The sequence below is a fragment of the Heterodontus francisci genome, chromosome 5 (assembly GCF_036365525.1).
Source record: "Heterodontus francisci isolate sHetFra1 chromosome 5, sHetFra1.hap1, whole genome shotgun sequence".
In the NCBI taxonomy this organism is placed as follows: Eukaryota; Metazoa; Chordata; class Chondrichthyes; order Heterodontiformes; family Heterodontidae; genus Heterodontus; species Heterodontus francisci.
The window spans coordinates 184,215,390-184,233,822 of NC_090375.1; the positions used below are offsets into that span (position 1 = coordinate 184,215,390).

Sequence of the window (18,433 nt, forward strand, 5' to 3'; positions counted from 1 at the left end):
AAGTGACAAAAATGTTCATGGTGCAGGGCCAAAGGAAGTAGTAATGGGACCAAGTAAAGAAACAAAATGTATGTCCAGAGGATTTGTGTATGGCAGGAAAGCAGCAGTCTGAATGCAAAGAAAAGGGAAAAAGAGAGAATCCAGCAAAGAAAAAGGAAACAAAATGGGGCAGAGGTTATAAAATTATTGAACTCCTGTTGAGTCCAAAAGGCTGTGAAGTGTCCAGTAGAAAGATGAGGTTCTGTTCCTTGAGCTTAAATAGAGCTTTATTGGAACACTGCAGTAGGCCAAGGACTGAAAGGTCAGAACGGGAGTAAGATGGAGAATTAAAATGACAGGCGACTGGATGCTCGGGGTCACGTTCGTGGACTGAATGGAGATATTCTGCAAAGTGGTCACCCAGTCTGGGCTTGGTCTCCCAAAAGTACAGGAGACTGTATCATGAGCAGCAAATACGGTGTAGTAAATTGCAAGTACAAGTACATCACTGTTTCACCTGGAAGAAGCGTTTAGAGCCTTGGATGGTGAGAAGGGAGGAGGCAACAGGGCAGGTGTTGCATCTCCTGTGCTTGCATGGAAAGGTGCCGTGGAAAGGGGAGGAGCTATTGGGGCTGATTTGAGGAGTGGACCAGGGTATTGTGGAGGGAATGATCCCGACAGAGTGCTGAAAGAGGAAAGGAGGGCAAAATGTATTTGATGGTGGCATCAGACTGCAGGTAATGGAAATGGCGGAGGATGATCCACTGAATCCGCAGGCTGGTGGGGTGGAAGGTGAGGACAAGGAGAACTCTATTGAGGTTCTGGGAGGGATGGGAAGGGGTGAGAGTAGATGTGCAGGAAATTGAATGGATATGGTTGAGAGGACCCAAGGGCGGCACATTGGCGCAGTGGTTAGCACTGCAGTCTCACAGCTCCAGCGACCCTGGTTCAGTTCTGGGTACTGCCTGTGCGGAGTTTGCAAGTTCTCCCTGTGACTGCGTGGGTTTTTGCCGGCTGCTCCGGTTTCCTCCCACAGCCAAAGACTTGCAGGTTGATAGGTAAATTGGCCATTGTAAATTGCCCCTAGTGTAGGTAGGTGGTAGGAGAATGGTGGGGATGTGGTAGGGAATATGGGATTCATGTAGGATTAGTATAAATGGGTGGTTGTTGGTCGGCACAGACTCGGTGGGCCGAAGGGCCTGTTTCAGTGCTGTATCTCTCTATGACTCTATGAGGAACACTCAGTTGAGGAAAAAAGACTGCTCAGAAGCATTAGTATGGAAGGTTGCATCGTCAGAAAGATGCAACGGATAAACTGGTAAAATTGAGTAGAGTCCTTACAGGAAACAGGGTGTGAGGAAGTGTTGTTGAGGTAGCTGTGGGAGTCCATGGGCTTATAGTGAATATTGGTTGATAACCTATGCCCCGAAATGGAGACAGAAAAGTTAGGGAAGGAATAGGTCAGAGATGGACCATATGAAGACAAGAGGAGGGAGAAAATTGGAAGCAAAGTCAATGAAAGTTTCCAGTTCAGGGGTGAGAGCAGGAAGCGGCACCAAAATAGTCATCAGTGTACCAGAAAAAGAGGTGAGGAACAGGGCCCGAGTAGGACTGGAACAAAGCACTTTACATGTACCCAACAAAAAAAGGCAGGCATAGCTAGGACCCAACACCTTTTAATTGGAGGAAGTGAGTGGATATGAAGGAGAAGTTGTTCAATGTGAGAACAAGTTCAACCAGGCGGAGGAGGTGGATGGGGACTGCTTGGGTCTCTGACCAAGGAAGTAACGGAGAGCTCTCAGACCATGCTGGTGGGGGCTGGAGGTGTAAAGAGATTGGATATTCATGGTGAAAAGGACCAGGAAACTGTTATAGTGAGGGAGGGCATCGCAAGAGTCTCAGAATGTATGTGGGAAGCGACTGGACAAGGGGAGAAAAAAAAAAGTTGAGATTGAAAGAAATCAGTGAGGCAGGAACAAGTTAAAATGATGGGTCTACCAGGGCAGTCTAGTTTGTGGATTCTGGGAAGGAGGTAGAAGCAGGCTGTACGGGGTTGGGATTCTGTGAGGTTGGAGGCAGTGGAGGGAAGATTTCCAGAGGAGATGAGGTCACTGACATTCATTGAAGCAATGGCTTCATGTTTGGTGGTGGGGCCATGGTCCGGGGGAGATAAGAGGACGTGTCAGCCTCTGCTGGGTAGAGGTCAGTATGCCAGCCAACAACACCAGTCTGGTCAGCAGGTTTGATCACTATGTCAGGGTTAGACATGAGAGAATGGAGTGCAGCAAGTTCAGAGGGAGACAGATTAGAGTGAGTGAGGGGAGCAAAGAAATTGAGATGGCTGATGTCACGCTCCAAAATCTCAATGCAAAGTTCTAGAGAGGGTAAGATGCTAGAGGGAGGGGTTCAGGTGGAGGGAGAGATGGGTAAAAGAGTCCGCTGTGTTGGGGGAAGACTCCTAACCAAATAAGTGGGTGTGGAGGGAAAGGCAACGGAACAAGAGCTCAGCGTCATACCGAGCTCAAAATTCATTGAAGTGGGGATATAAGGGGATGAAGCTATGGCCTTTGCTAAGGACAGATCATTCAGGGTCAGAGGGGGGAAGGTTGAACAGTATTGTGAATGCACGGCAAAGGGTAAAATTGGAAAACGGGATGGGGGTCAGAGGGAAGAGAAGGAGGATCCAGAGGGGTGTTGCTACTCTCGAGTTGTTGGAGCTTGTGATCCTTCACACCTGAAAGGGAAAAAAAAGGACAAGTTGAGAAGGCTGCTTAAAAAGAAAAATGCATATGGGATCCTTGGGTTTATAAATTGAGGCGCAGGGTACAAAATGTTATACTAAAACGTTATAAATCACTGGTTCAGCCTCAGCTGGTGTACTGTGTCCAATCCTGGGCGGTACACTTTAGGAGGAATGTCTAGACCTTGGAGAGGATGCCGAGGAGATTTACTAGAATGATGCCAAAGATGAGGGAATTCAGTTCTGTGGAGAGACTGGAGAAGCTGGAATTGTGTAAATTTAAAGTATCAAGTTTTATAGTAAAATATTTACAGCAATAATCTTGGTCATTCTTATTTGATATTGAACTGGACATATTGGAGGATGGTAGCATGGTGGTTATTGGACCAGTAATCCAGAAACCTGGACTAATAATCCAGAGACATGAGTTCACAACTCACCATGCCAGCTGGGGAATTTAAATGCAGTTAATTAAATAAAATCTGCAATAAAAAGATGGTCTCAGTAATGGTGATTATGAAACGACCGGATTGTCTCAGAAATCCATCTGGTTCACTAATGTCCTTCAGGGAAGGAAATTTGCTGTATTTTACTTGGTCTGGCTTATTTGTGACTCCAGACCCAGCGCAGTGTGGTTGACACTTAACTGTTCTCTGAAATGGCTCCGTCAGACACTCAGAGGTATTCAAGAAAGCGGCTTACCACCACCTCAAGGGCAATTAGGGATGGGCAATAAGCTATGGCATTACCAGCGACATGCACATCAACATCAGGCAATAAAAACAAATTGAGTAATCGCCTCAGTAGAATTTTCTATCAGTCCCCAATATGAGTGCGAAAGTAACATTTTATGGTGTCAGGGGAAGTTTATAATGAGTCAGCATGTGTTGGGAGAAAACAATAGTTAGACCAATGGTGCCAGTCTTTGGAATTCTCTTCCTCAAAAGGCGGTGGAAACAGAGTCTTTGAATATTTTTAAGGGAGAGGTAGATTGATTCTTGATCAGCAAGGGGGGTGGAAGGTTATCGGAGGTAAATGGAAATGTGGAGTAATCAGTTCAGCCATGAACTTATTGAATGGCAGAGCAGGCTTGAAGGGCCGAGTGGCCTACTCCTCCTAATTTGTATGTTCGTATTAAGCATCAAGCTCTGTTATTTTTGGATGTAAAGGTTGACATTAGGCTGTAATTACTGGGATAAATTGATTTTTCAGGCAGTTCTGTATTGAGGGATTGGTAAGGATTATATTGCAATTGCTGCATTTGAAAGAAAAATAGCCCGAAATCTTCCCGCTAACAAAGGAGGCCCACTCCCTTTTGTGTTTTTTATCCCCCATTGCAGAAGGTGGCAACACCAGTAATCTAAAGCTACTTGGCATGAGTCTGACTTCTTTTGTGTTGGGGTCCAGAGAACATTAATGGGAGATTTAATATAGGTATTATTGATAGAATAAATAAGGAGGAACTGTTTCTACTGACAGGTGAGTCAGTAATCAGAGGAAACAAAGTTTAAAAAAATAAGAATTGGCAAAAGAAGGAGGGGAGAGATGAGAGGGGAGATATGATCTAGAATGCCAATTAATACATGTCAGTGAGCGCTCACGACATCAGCAAGTGCGCACGTACACAGTCTCAGATCAAATCAACTACAGCATAGCCATTACAGGGTGGAAATAGGTCTAACCCCTGAATCCACACATTCAATTGCCAGTACACTGACTTTAGTGAAGAAACATGCCAATAATGGTGAGTAAATTTGGTGCAATGTTTTCTTGCAATACCTTTTCTATATGAAAAAGAAATTGTGCTGCTGCCTCTTATTTTCACCTTTGTTGGACCTGCAATCAACGCATTATGTTCTCCAATTTATAGTCTGCTTAAAACTGTTCCCAAGTTTCATTGGTGTCTCAAATTTTATGTGCTAGAATTTTTTTGTTAGGAAAGTTAATGAACTTGCCATTAGATTTCTGTATATCTTCACCAGTGAGGTAGTTCTGTTGGCATAAAACCCATCGCCTGGTGTTGCCACCTTCTGCAATGGGGATGAAAGGGAGCATGACAGGGAGTGGGCCCCCTTTGTTAGCCGGAAGATTTTGGGCTTTTTTTCTTTCAGGTGCAGCAGCAATTGTAATGTAATCCTTACGAATCTCACAGTACAGAACTGCCTGAAAATCTTAATTTATCCCATAATTACAGCCTAATGGCAACCCTTTACGTCCAAAAATAACTCCGAGCTTGATGCTTAATGGCACCATTGGTCTAACTGTCATTTTCTCCCCACGTGTGCTGACTCATTATAAACTCCTTGACACCACAAAATGTTGCTTTTGTACTCATATTGAGGTCTGGTACAAAACTTTACTGAGGTGATTACTAAATTTGCTTTTACTGCCTGATCTTGATTCTGACAATTGTTGGCATCCGCCTTCCACTCGATGGATCATCTCTACTGTGCACTTTGGCATCAGAGAAGCAAATATTGTGCAACAAAGGAACGGGAGGAGGCCATTCAGCACTTGAGCCCATTCTACCATTCGGTTAGGTCATGGCTGATCTGTTTCTTAACTCCATATACCCTTTTTGGGTCTATGATCCCTAAATACCCTTACCTAACAAAAATCCTATCTACTTAACTTTTGAGATTTCCAATTGACCCATACTCATAAGAACACCACACAAGTACACACGGAATAGGAGCAGGAGTAGACCAGACAGCCCATTGAGCCTGCTCCGCCATTTCAGTACGATCGTGGCTGATTTGAGGATTCAACTCCACTTTCCTACCCGCTCATTATATCCTTTGATTCCCTGAGAGACCAAAAATCGATATTTTCCAGCCTTAAATGTGTTCAACAATGGAGCATCCACAACCCTCTGGGATAGATAATTCCAAAGATTCGTAGCCTTTTGAATGAAGTAATTTCTCCTCATCTCAGTCCTAAATGATCGGCCCCTGATCCTGAGACTGTGCCCCCGTGTTTTAGATTCCCTGACCAACGGAAACCGTCTCTGTGTGTACCCTATCCAGCCCCTTCAAAATCTTGTATGTTTCAATGGGATCACCTCCCGTTCTTCTAAACTCTAGAGTACAGGCTCAATTTACACAGCCTCTCATCATAGGGCAACCCCTCATCCCAAGGACCAATCTAGTGAACCTTCACTGTACTGCCTCCAATGCAAGTATTTCCTTTCTTAAATGTGGAGACAAAACTGCACACAGTTTTGCAGATGTGGTCTCACCAAAACCCTGTACATACGAGCTTTTGCTCCAGATTTCCACTACTATTTGTGTGAAGTGCTTCCTGACATCTCTGAACAGCTTCACTCTAATTTTAAGGTTGTTCTGGGCTCCCCGCACCAGAGGACATAGCTTCTGTCTATCTACCCTATCAAATCTTAAATTATCTCTCATGGTCTAACCTCCCCCATTCAGCTGCCTCCAAAAGCCACTGATCCAGGACCCTGCCTGTGGCTTGATTCTACCTGGATTGGCTGTGTCTTTGTTGCAGCTTGAAATTTGCCTGATGTAGCCCAGCTTGCTGAGAGACTGCCACTATATTTCCATTTCTTAAACTGCGGGACATGTAGAAAGTTTGAGAACCATTGTGTTAGCTAATTTAGTAGTTAAAATGCAACTATTTCAGTTTGGCTGTTTAAACACATCAGGGTAAAATTTCCAATGGAGATCTCCTGCTGTAACTTTGGAGGATCTATAGAAATTATGCTATTTCTCTGGGGTGTCTGCTTATGTTACCGCAGGAGATCAGCAAAAGCCCACAGAAACATTACCTCAGTTTCTGTATAACAGGGCTACCCACAAGTGGTTTCTCTTGGGCAGAATGCAAATATGCAGCCATGTTTTCAGCCACGGCCATGTGGTCTTTTTAAACAAGTTATGTTCAAGGTCCAGTAACAGTTCAAATAGTGTTCCATATGATGAAATTAATATGTTTCCATTTGGCAGGTGTGGTTTCAGTCGCAATGTGCAGTTTAGGCATGCAGAGATGTTGGACAAATACAGTCGAGTACAATAACTGTGTATATGCTCAAAAACAATCCACATGGTGTTTTTAGACCTTTTTATAAAAGCAAACAGTCTAAACATTCTATACCAGCCCTGGTATTCAGTTTTCCTTTTGGTCGCGTTTCTTCTTGTGATCACATTGAGAAAGAGAATTGAGCTTGGAGCTTAAGGATAGTTTTTACTCTGGTTGTAGGATCAATCAGTGAGCTTAATTAAATTGAGTATCAAAGTAACAATGCTGTTTGCATCATGACGATAGGCAGACTCAGATAATAGAATATTACCGAAGGAGACATTTGAAAGGCCCTTTGCGATAGAATGGCAACTCTACCAAAAAGTTGTAGCATAAGGTTGGACCGCATTACATTTTAAGAGAGTTTAACAGGACTTTTTATCCTGACCAGATTTTAACTAAAGAGAAACTGATTCAGCTCACAGGCGTGGACACTACCTTGTGGTTTGAAAACCCAATGTGACCTCCATTTTGACTGAGCCCTTTAAAAATGTACACAACATTTGACTGCATCAAATTCCTGAATTTGTTATGGAATGTCTTAACTTTTCCAGGTAGTGGTTGATGACCACAGTGAAAATAAAATTCCTGGTAAGGGTCATTGAAGAGAGGAGCCAAGCCACTTTGAAACAAAGGGACTGATTTTAACCCTACCACCACGGCAGAAAGCAGGCAGGTGGGCTATTAAAATAGCCCAGCTTACTTACCCACTCTGGAGCAGCTGGGAGTTGACCAGTTACCATTTTAACCTGCTTCACTGAGTAGGGGGCAGGCAGACTGCCAGTCATAGCCATCATGGTCCATTTTAGCTTGTGTCTGCTGGGATCCCAGTGACTTCATTGAGAACTGACAGCAACTTTAACTCAGCACCATGAGCAAGAAGGTGCAGTGAGATGACAGTCTAGTGAAGAAGATCAGAGCTAGGAGAGGCCCAAAGAGTTAAATTGTGAGGAGGAGCAGGAGTCTTAATCCTAATCCCAAGAAAGTTAACCACTCTCTGTGTAACACAATTTTTTCAAAATCTTCCCTTTATTTTCCTAATAAGTTTATCTTGCTGGCCAGTGGAGATAATCTATAAAGTAGTATGGTATAAAATAGGATAACTGGGGCTGCAGTACTCCGTGGTGGCTTAGTGTTGGGTCATTGCAGTTAAAGATTAACTTAGGCAGAGATGTAGAATGGATGGTAGTGGATTTTAACTGCTGCCCAACATTTTCATTTGTACTTGAGGTGCATAATGGACGTTCAATCTGTTACCGCCCGTTTTGTACACCCGGCAACTTCATTTATTTGTGGAAGGTGAATGAATAAAGAAGGAACTTCCATTTACATAGTGGTTTCATGACCTCAGGACATCCCAGTGCACTTTACAGCCAATCAAGTATTTTTGAAGTACAGTCACTGTTGCAATGTAGGAAATGCAGTAGCCAACTTGTGCACTGCAAGAGCCCACATTCAGTAATGCGGTAATGACTAGATAATGTGTTTGTGATGCTGATCGAGGGATAGAATTGGCCCCCTGGACACTGAGGATAACTCCCCTGTTCCTCTTTGAGAATAGTGCCTTGGGATCTTTTACGTCCATCTGAGGGAGCATACGAAGCCTCAGTTTGACATCTTATCTAAAAGGCGGCATCTCCAACAGTGCAGCATTCCCTCGGTACTACACTGGAGTGTCAGCCTAGATTTTGTGTTCAAGTCTCTGGAGTGGGACTTGAATATACATCTTTCTGATTTAGAGGTGAGAGTGCCAAAACTGAGCTGTGGCTGACAATGCAAAAGAATGTGACTGTTCACAGGATCTTCTTTTGTGGATGAAGTTCAACTGCCATAAATGAAGACCCTCTCTTACCTTTTGGTTTGTCTCTGACCTGGTGCAGGTGGATCCTCTGTTTCCCTGCATCGATTTGGTGCAGCCTGTTGCTGTTCCCATCACTTTTTGAGAAAACCAAGGCACACTCTGAGAATGAGACTTGATATATAAAGACGATCCGAGGGCTCTTTAATGCGGAGAACCTTCTGATCCCAAGGGAAAAGTTGCATGTTTCTGAGGACCCTTCCTGTTTTAAATGTGTACATTGCTCTTGCATAAAGCACTTGCTTTAAAGAAACCAAATCCAGCCCTCTGGCTTGCTCCAGTGTCCGGATATTTGTGATGTGTTATATTCAAGTGTGTTTCACTTTAACCCTTTGCTTAAGGTGCGCGAAATTATTTTGGAGTAAGCCCACCCAGGTATGCTCGACTCTGGAGAAAATCCGGTGTTTACTGCACCGCCAGCCACTCTGTCTCCTTCGGTACTGATGCAATGCTGCTATTGTGGCAATGTAAACAGAAGCCTGGTAGACTATTTTTTTCTTCCTTAAATGCTTCCAGGGAACTTGCAGCAGCAAAATGTTTGACTTGGAAGTAGCTGTCCTGGCACCATTTCTTCCCACCTGCACAGATGGCTTTCAACAGTCTATTGTCTACCGTGCTGGAAATACTGCAGACTACTGACACGTACTGTGGGCTGCCAGAGTTCCTCCTCCTTCCCAATGTGGCTGGTGCTGGAAAATGTTTCAAATCCTGTCTCTCTCAGACAGCGAAGGTGACGTACCCTCAGGGTAGCAACAGAGACTGGCCTCTACACTCTCACCTTTTTAAGTTGTATTTCGTCTCTTGTCAAAGAAAGCAGCTGCTGTATAAACAAGAGGCAAGCCTTTATACGTCCAAACCAGATCTCTATATTTTTCCCTTTTAGGTCTGTGTCAATAGATCTTGTGTATTTAGGGATTGTCACCTTCCGCTGCCCACCCAGAATGTGTGCTGAAGATCATTTCAAAGTTAAGTGGTGTAATAAAATGTTTCATCAATGTATGCACTCGTTTATATAGTAAGATCACTTAAATAAACAGGGAGGGTCTTTTAAAAGAAATGATGAACTCTAAGCTACTTCAACTTAGTGACTTCAGAGGCAGTTAATTATGTGAAGCATTAAATAATTTGGCAGCTTCAGACTTGTCAAACAATTCCTCTGAGCATTAACTTCAGTAAATGTTTGTCTGTTCTCCAAGAGCACTTGAGCTCATGAGAAGGAATAGGAAATGCAAGATTACCTTAGCAGGCTCGGCAGGAAACGGAGCCTCAACAAGGACACTAGTGTGGAGGGTACTTCCTAGCCCTACGTACACAGCTGCACTTATTTAAGAAAGCTCTAGCTGTAATAAAATTTGAGGGCATAAAGGGTTTTCCAGCAACGTCATGGAGGCTGGCACCAAACAGCAAGGAAACACCTTGCTACACAGGCATGTCCAACACATTATTTCCAAAGAAGCTTTCGAAATTAAACAGCAAAACTTTTGAAATTCTGCTTAACCCTACAAATCCCAAATGCCTTCTCTGATTTATAATTGAAAGGATCATTTTTCTCTCCCATCAGCAGTAATTTCTATCCAAGTCATTACGCTGTTTGTTGGGTACAGCCTTGACGCTTGATTTTTTTAAAATGCATTTTGATCTTTTTGCACCATTTATCCATGCTGCCTCCTTCTATTTAATCAAAGGAAAACAAGGTATTGACATTGGTGCATTTTGAACTTTGCAGGGCAACGTGATGTTTCATTGCCTTACTTTTTAATTTTAAAGCTAGACAAGAATTTCTGCAACATTCTGCAACAGTTTCTCTTGTATGTCAATGAGAAAATTGACGCTGTGTTGAAGTGTATGCCATGCACCTTCCAATGTACTGCAATGTCGTCAAGGCTCCTTTGACAGTACCCTCCGAACCTGTGACCTACCACCTAGAAGGACAAGGGCAGCAGCGCTTGGAAACACCACCATCTGCAAGTTCCCCTCCAAGCCCCACACCATCCTGACATGGAACTATATCGCCGTTCATTCACTGTCGCTGGATCAAAATCATGGAACTCCCTCCCTAACAGAACTGTGGGTATACCTACCCCACATGGACTGCAGCGGTTCAAGAAGGCAGCTCACCACCACCTTCTCAAGGGCAATTATGGATGGGCAATAAATGCTGGCCTTGCCAGTGACGTCCACTTCCAAGAACCAATATAAAAAAAAAAGTGATGCTGCACATGTGGGGAGAAAAGGAGAGAGTGGGGGCTGATTTTTCTTTTTGGTGGCAAGGCAATTTGTGGAAAATCAATGTTAGACAGTAAGGACCTATGCGGAAATGGGGTCAGTGCTTTACTACCCTGTTAGCCCCAATAATCGCCCCACTGCCATTTTGAAAGGGGCCTATCGAAACACTAGCCAGTTTCAGACAATAAGCCCCTTTTAATATGCAAATTGAAGTCCTAATACTTTAGGAAGGATGTCGAGGGCTTGGAGGCAGTGCAGAAGAGATTTACTCGAATGGTATGAGGGATTTATGTGGAGAAACTGGGGTTGTTCTCCTTTTGAGCAGAGAGGGTTAAGAGGCAATTTGGTAGGGGTATTTAAAATCATAGACAGTTTTGATAGAGTAAACAGGATGACACAAACAGTTTCTCCCTGTTTCTATGAAGTGCACAGGGCCCCAATTGCCTTTTTAGGAGAGAACTGATCCGAATGTGTGCCGTGCACTCTACGATCAGTTCAACAGGCAATAAGAGGAACAGAGATACACGACGGATAAGTTTGAAATTTTTGGGAGGTCTGGGAGTACAGGCCTCACAAGAATTAATCTTGGCTGCCTCAGCTTCAGAACCCTCTTAACTATGATCACAACCCCCTCCCCACTGCACTTACCCCATCGGCTGCAGCAGCCTGTTTGGTGTCCAGTGGAAATGATACAGTAACATCATGGACACCTCTTCACTGTCGGGAGGTGCAAATGGCCAGCACTTTCCATGGTCCAACCCTGCCAAAACCCCTCATTGACCCCATTTAGGACCCTCTAACAGCCAGAAAACTAATTAATCCCCACGTATCAGTTTGGGTTTTCAAATGGAAGTCTCTTTTTTTAAAAAAAAAACTCTATTTGTAAGTAGTAGTTAAATTGTTTCAAAATTCTAAACGGTCTTGAGGATGTGCTCTCTCTCCATGGGAAATTCCATAATTAAGGAGAAAGACTGCCCAATCTGCAGCTATGACCTGGAGTTTTAAATGGTGCGTTGCCTTCCTGGAGCCAGGGTAAGAAACGTCATGGACTTTGTGAGAAAATGTTTTGGAAAGGCTTGGCCAGCAGTCATGGTTCATGTTGGAGCCAGTGGCTTGAAAGGGTAGGATGGAGACCTTGCAAGGGGAACTTGAGGATTTTGGATCTCGGTAGAAATGCATGGCCTTGAGTATAGTAATCACAGGATTGCTTCTGGCTCCTAATTGTAGGACCAGTCAGGCAGAAACAGATTGGATACATGTGGCAAGTGACATGATGTAAAAGAGGGAGGGCTCTAAATTCCTAGGACATTGTCCACATTTCAGATTGTGATCCACTGTTTTGTGAAACAGGTTCACTTCAATTAGATTGGCACCAATCTACTTGCAATGAGGTTAAATATGACAGTGGAGGAGGATTAACACAAGTGAAATGAAAATAAAGCAAACCTAAAGGGAATTAACAATATCACAGAAGGAAAGGATTTCTGTGAGGGATAATATTAACATTTTAAACTATAAATATGTTCACTCTAGAAAATATTCTCAACAAGATGTCTGAACTTGAGGTTGCTGTGGCAGTACAGAATTGAGATTTAATTGATATCCTGTAATAGCTGACCCCAAGTGATGGAAATGTGCACAAGAACACAAGAAATATGAGTGGGAGTAGGCCATTCAACCCTTCAATTCTGCTCCACTATTCAATGAGATCATGGCTGATCTTCTTGAGCACAAAAATCAAGGCCGACACTCCAGTGCAGTACTGAGGGAGTACTACATTGTTATAAATGCCATCTTTTGGATGAGACGTTAAACCGAGGCCCCACCTGCTTGCTTGGGTGGACGTAATCAATCCCATGACACTCTTTTGAAGCAGAGCCGGACGGCACAGTGGCGCAGTGGTTAGCACCGCAGCCTCACAGCCCCAGCAACTCCGGTTCAATTCTGGGTACTGCCTGTGCAGAGTTTGCAAGTTCTCCCTGTGTCTGCGTGGGTTTCCTCCGGGTGCTCCGGTTTCTCCCACATGCCAAAGACTTGCAGGTTGATCGGTAAATTGGCCATTGTAAAAAAATTGCCCCTAGTGTAGGTAGGTGGTAGGAGAATTGAGGGAAGGTGGGGATGTGAAAGGGAAAAATGGGATTAATATAGGATTAGTATAAATGGGTGGTTGGTCAGCATGGACTCAGTGGGCCAAAGGGCCTGTTTTGGTGCTGTGTCTCTCTAACACCATTTTCCTGCACTATTCCCAAAACCTTGATGTTTTTAATTAGGGGAGGCAATGTATTAATGATATTGTCACTGGACTAGTAATCCTGAGATCCGGGGAATTTCTCTGGGAACATGGGTTCGAATCCCACCACAGCAGAAGGTGGAATTTGAATTCAATTCATAAATCTGAAATTAAAAGCTAGTCTAATGATGTCCATGAAACTATTGTTAATTGTTGTAAAAACCCATCTGGTTCTTTAGAGAAGGACATCTGCTGTCCCTTACCTGGTCTGGCCTACTTGTGACTCCAGACTCACAGCAATGTGGTTGACTCTTAAATGCCCTCTGAAATGGCCTAGCAAGCCACTCAGTTGTATCTAACCGCTACGAAGTCAATAAAACAGAATGAAACCGGACAGACCACCCGGTGTCGACCAAGACAACGGCAAACCCAGCCCTGTGAAGCCTGCACAGTCCTCCTGCCTAACATCTGGGGGCTTGTGCCAAAGTTGAGAGAGCTATCCCACAGACTAGTCAAGCAACAGCCTGACTGTCATACTCATGGAATCATACCTTACAGACAATGTCTGAGACACTGCCATCACCATCCCCGGGGTATGTCCTGTCCCACCGGCAGGACAGACCCAGCAGAGGTGGTGGCACAGTGGTATACAGTAGAGAGGGAGTTGCTCTGCGAGCCCTCAACATCGACTCTGGACCCCATGAAGTCTCATAGCATTAGGTCAAAAATGGGCAAGGAAACCTCCTGCTGATTACCACCTACCGCCCTCCCTCAGCTGCTGAATCAATACTCCTCCATATTAAACACCACTTGGAGGAAGCACTGAGGGTGGCAAGGACACAGAATGTACTCTGGGTGGGGGACTTCAGTGTCCATCACCAAGAGTGGTTCGGTGGCACCACTACTGACCGAGCTGGCCGAGTCCTAAAGGACATAGCTGCTAGACTGGGTATGCAACAGGTGGTGAAACCAACGAGGGAAAAACATACTTGACCTCGTCTGCACCAATCTGCCTGCTGCAGATGCATCTGTCCATGATAGTACTGGTAGGAGTGACCACTGCACAGTCCTTGTGGAGACGAAGTCCCGCCTTCACATTGAGGATACTCTCCATTGTGTTGTGTGGCACTACCACTGTGCTAAATGGTAGATTTCGAATAGATCTTGCAATGCAAAACTGGGCATCCATGAGGCGCTGTGGGCCATCAGCAGCAGCAGAATTGTACTCAACCACAATTTGTAACTTCATGGTCTGGCATATTCCCCCACTCTACCAATACCATCAGGCTGGGAGACCAACCCTGGTTCAATGAAGAGCAGGAGGGCATGCCAGGAGCAGCACCAGGCATACCTGAAAATGAGGTGTCAACCTGGTGAAGCTACAACCCAGGACTACTTGCATGCCAAACTGCATAAGCAACATGCGATAGACAGAGCTAAGCAATCCCATCTAAGCCCTACAGTCCTGCCACATCCAACCGTGAATGATGGTGGGCAATTAAACAACTAACTGTAGGAGATGGCTGCACAAATATCCCCATCCTCAATGATGGGGGAGCCCAGCACATCAGTGCGAAAGATAAAGCAGAAACATTCGCAACAATCTTCAGCCAGAGGTGGCCAGTGGATGATCCATCTCGGCCTTATCCTGAAGTCCCCAGCATCACAGATGCCAGTGTTCAGCCAATTCGATTCACTCCGTGTGATATCAAGAAATGACTGAAGGCACTGGATACTGCAAAGGCTATGGGCCCTGATAATATTCCGGCAATAGTACAGAAGACCTGTGCTCCAAAACTTCCCGTGCCCCTAGCCAATCTGTTACAGTACAGCTACAACACTGGGATCTACCCGGCAATGTGGAAAATTGCCCAGGTATGTCCTGTACACAAAAAGCAGGACAAGTCCAACCCGGCCAATTACCGCCCCATCAGTCTACTCTCAATCGTCAGTAAAGTGATGGAAGGTGTCATCAACAGTGCTATCAAGCAGCACTTGCTTAGCAATAACCTGATCGGTGACGCTCAGTTTGGGTTCCACCAGGGCCACTCAGCTCCTGACCTCATTACAGTCTTGGTTCAAACATGGACGAAAGAGCTGAACTCGTGAGGTGAGAGTGACTGCCCTTGACATTAAGGCAGCATTTGACCGAATATGGCATCAAGGAGCCCTAGCAAAACTGGAGTCAATGGGAATCGTGGAAAACTCTCCACTGGTTGGAATCATACCTAGTGCAAAGGAAGATGATTGTGGCTGTTGGAGGTCAATCATCTGAGCTCCAGGACATCACTGCAGGAGTTCCTCAGCGTAGTGTCCTAGGCCCAACCAGCTGCTTCATCAATGACCTCCCTTCAATCATAAAGTCAGAAGTGGGGATGTCCGCTGATGATTGCACAATGTTCAGCACCATTCGTGACTCCTCAGATACTGATGCAGTCCATGTAGAAATGCAGCAAGACCTGGACAATATCCAGGCTTGGGCTGATAAGTGACAAGTAACATTCGTGCCACACAAGTGCCAGGCAATGACCATCTCCAACAAGAGAGAATCTAACCATCTCCCCTTGACATTCAACGGCATTACGATCGCTGAATCTCCCACTATCAATATCCTAGGGGTTACCATTGACCAGAAACTGAACTGGAGTAGCCATATAAATACCATGGCTACAAGAGCCGGTCAGAGGCTCGGAATCCTGCGGCGAGTAACTCACCTCCTGACTCCCCAAAGCCTGTCCACCATCTACAAGGCACAAGTCAGGAGTGTGATGGAATACTCTCCACTTGCCTGGATGGGTGCAGCTCCAACAATAATCAAGAAGCTCTAAACCATCCAGGACAGACCATCCCGCTTGATTGGCACCCCATCTACAAACATTCACTCCCTCCACCACTGACGCACAGTGGCAGCAGTGTGTACCATCTACAAGATGCACTGCAGCAACGCACCAAGGCTCCTTAGACAGCACCTTCCAAACCACGACCTCTACCAAGTAGAAGGACAAGGGCAGCACATACATGGGAACACCACCACCTGCAAGTTCCCCTCCAAGTCACACACCATCCTGATTTGCAACTATATCGCCGTTCCTTCACTGTCGTTGGGTCAAAATCCTGGAACTCCCTTCCTAACAGCACTGTGGGACTCTAGGATTTTGACCCAGCAACAGTGAAGGAACGGCAATATAGTTCCATATCATTTTCTGATCAGCATAACTGATTTTTGGATCTGACGCCTCAGTGCAAGTTAAATTCACTGGTGTTACTATACTAGTTGGGTGCAGTGGACCCGAGAGAGAGAGAAAGCTGAAGAATTACAGAAAGATTTACACGTTATTCTAGAAATTGGCAGAATAATGACTGGTGAAATTCATAGGGATAATTTAACAGGCATGGCCTTAAACTTTGCAAAGGACATAATAAATAGTGTTGACTAGAGAGGCTGGAAAAGGTCTGAGTGTTAAGTTAGACCCTGCACTGATCAAGTCCAGTCCTTACAGAGCATCAATTATCAGAGAATTCTGAGCGATTTGCCAAATGAGTAAACTTTAAGTCTAAGGCCAGCCTGATGAAGCTATATTGTGCTTTTGTCAAGGATGCAGCTTCAAAGCTGTCAACGTAGGCACAGGGAAACATTAGGTTCTGGAAATGGTGCTGAGTAGGGCCACAAGGATCAGTTGTAGGGCCCGATTTTAACTCTAAATGAGCGGGTTTTCAGTGAGTTAAAATCGGACCCTATAATGTCAGGTAACTGAATTATGGGCAAAGGTTAGTAAAGCTTCGACTCCAGCTTTGAAAGGAAGCAAATGAGAGGGGACTTTTGTAGAGCTATGTCAAATGTTAAGTGAAATGGAAGTAGTTAATCCCAAGCACCATATCAAATTACACCATGGGTACAAATTGTTAACGAGCAAGTTGAGGACTGGGCGTCAGGAAGAAATTCTTCACAGATTAATACCCAGAATGGACTTCCAAATAGAGTCTGGAAAGTCAAAACGCGAGTCATTCAAGGGGCTTTTGGTTGCTGTGAGGATGGTTTTCACTTTGGAAATAAATTAGGCCAAAAAGCATCCCTCATCTGTGCTTATCTTTGTGACTATTTATTAAAAAAAACACTTAAATTTTATTTCTTCTAACAGAATACAACACCAGCGACCAGCGACAAGCTTGCAAAAAGCATGAACTGTATGTGAGTTTTCGGGACTTAGGATGGCAGGTAAAAAAAAACACACAACTTTTCCCCCCCCCCCGTTTTGTATATTACTTATGATTTTGTCATAAAACCCCTTTGTCAAATATCCTTTTGCCATCTTTATTTAGCAATGCTATTAGAAGCATTATGCGGGGAAAAAAACATTCAGACCCGTGACTAAAATCTATCGTTTACCACTTGCTTTAATCCACACCCCAACTCGGGAAAGCTGCACACGTGATCAATGAAGTCAATACATGCCTATATTCAGGGAGTCAAGCAGCTAGTTTTAGCTTTGAATTCCATACTTTTGTATCTATCTGTCCACGTAATTAAAGGTCCTGCATATAGTATTGAATATACTCAACAACTGAGTGTGTGCAGCCATCTGGGGTAGAGAATTCGTAAGATCCTCAATCCTTTGGGTGAAGAAATGTCTCCTTATCTCAGTCCTAAATGGCTGACTCCTTATTCTGAGACTGCAACCCCATGTTCTAGATTCCCCAGTCAGGGGAAACATCCTCCCAGCATCTACCCAATTGAGAGCCTTAAGAATTTTGTGTTTCAATGAGATCACCTCTCACTTTTCTAAATTCCAGGAAATATAGGTCTTGTCTTTAAGACCCCTCTAATGTGAAACTGCCTGTTGAAGGAAAGACCATGCATTTATATAGCACTTTTCATGAACTCAGTGTCTCAAAATACTTCACAGCTAATGAAGTACTTTTGAAGCGTAGTCACTGTTGTAATGTAGGGAACATGGACAGACAATTTGCACACAGCAAGCTCCCACAAACAGCACAGAGATAATGACCAGGTCATCTGCTTTAGTGATATTGATTGAGGAATAAATATTGACCAGGACACTGGGGAGAACTCCCCTGTTCTTATATAGGACTGCAATATTCTAGCTGGATGTTCTCCCTATTGTAATTACTCAGAGTGAGAGACCACCTGTTGATTACAAATTTAAATCCTGTCTAATTGTTCCATTTGTAGTTATTTAATAACCACACTGGTCAGAGGAAACAGTATTTAGCTGAAAATTTAGGCAATGGATGTTGTTTGTAAAAGGTCTTGCGTATTGTCGCTGAAGGCATGAGTGAAAATCCTTTCAATTTGTGTCGTGTTAAAGTAGAGATCCTGAATGTAAATAACAACACTCCCAATTTC

The 18,433-nt window shown here is 44.2% G+C and overlaps 1 protein-coding gene across 2 annotated transcripts in view; it reads left to right on the forward strand.

Moving 5' to 3' along the window:
- The window catches only part of bmp6 (bone morphogenetic protein 6), a 528,049-nt gene that overhangs the window by 492,648 nt on the left and 16,968 nt on the right, over positions 1-18,433 (forward strand). For both annotated transcript variants that reach the window (XM_068032451.1, XM_068032452.1), the window contains one exon: positions 17,208-17,284. In XM_068032451.1, the coding sequence (XP_067888552.1) occupies positions 17,208-17,284 (77 nt within the window). The remainder of the gene's footprint in view (positions 1-17,207; positions 17,285-18,433) is intronic.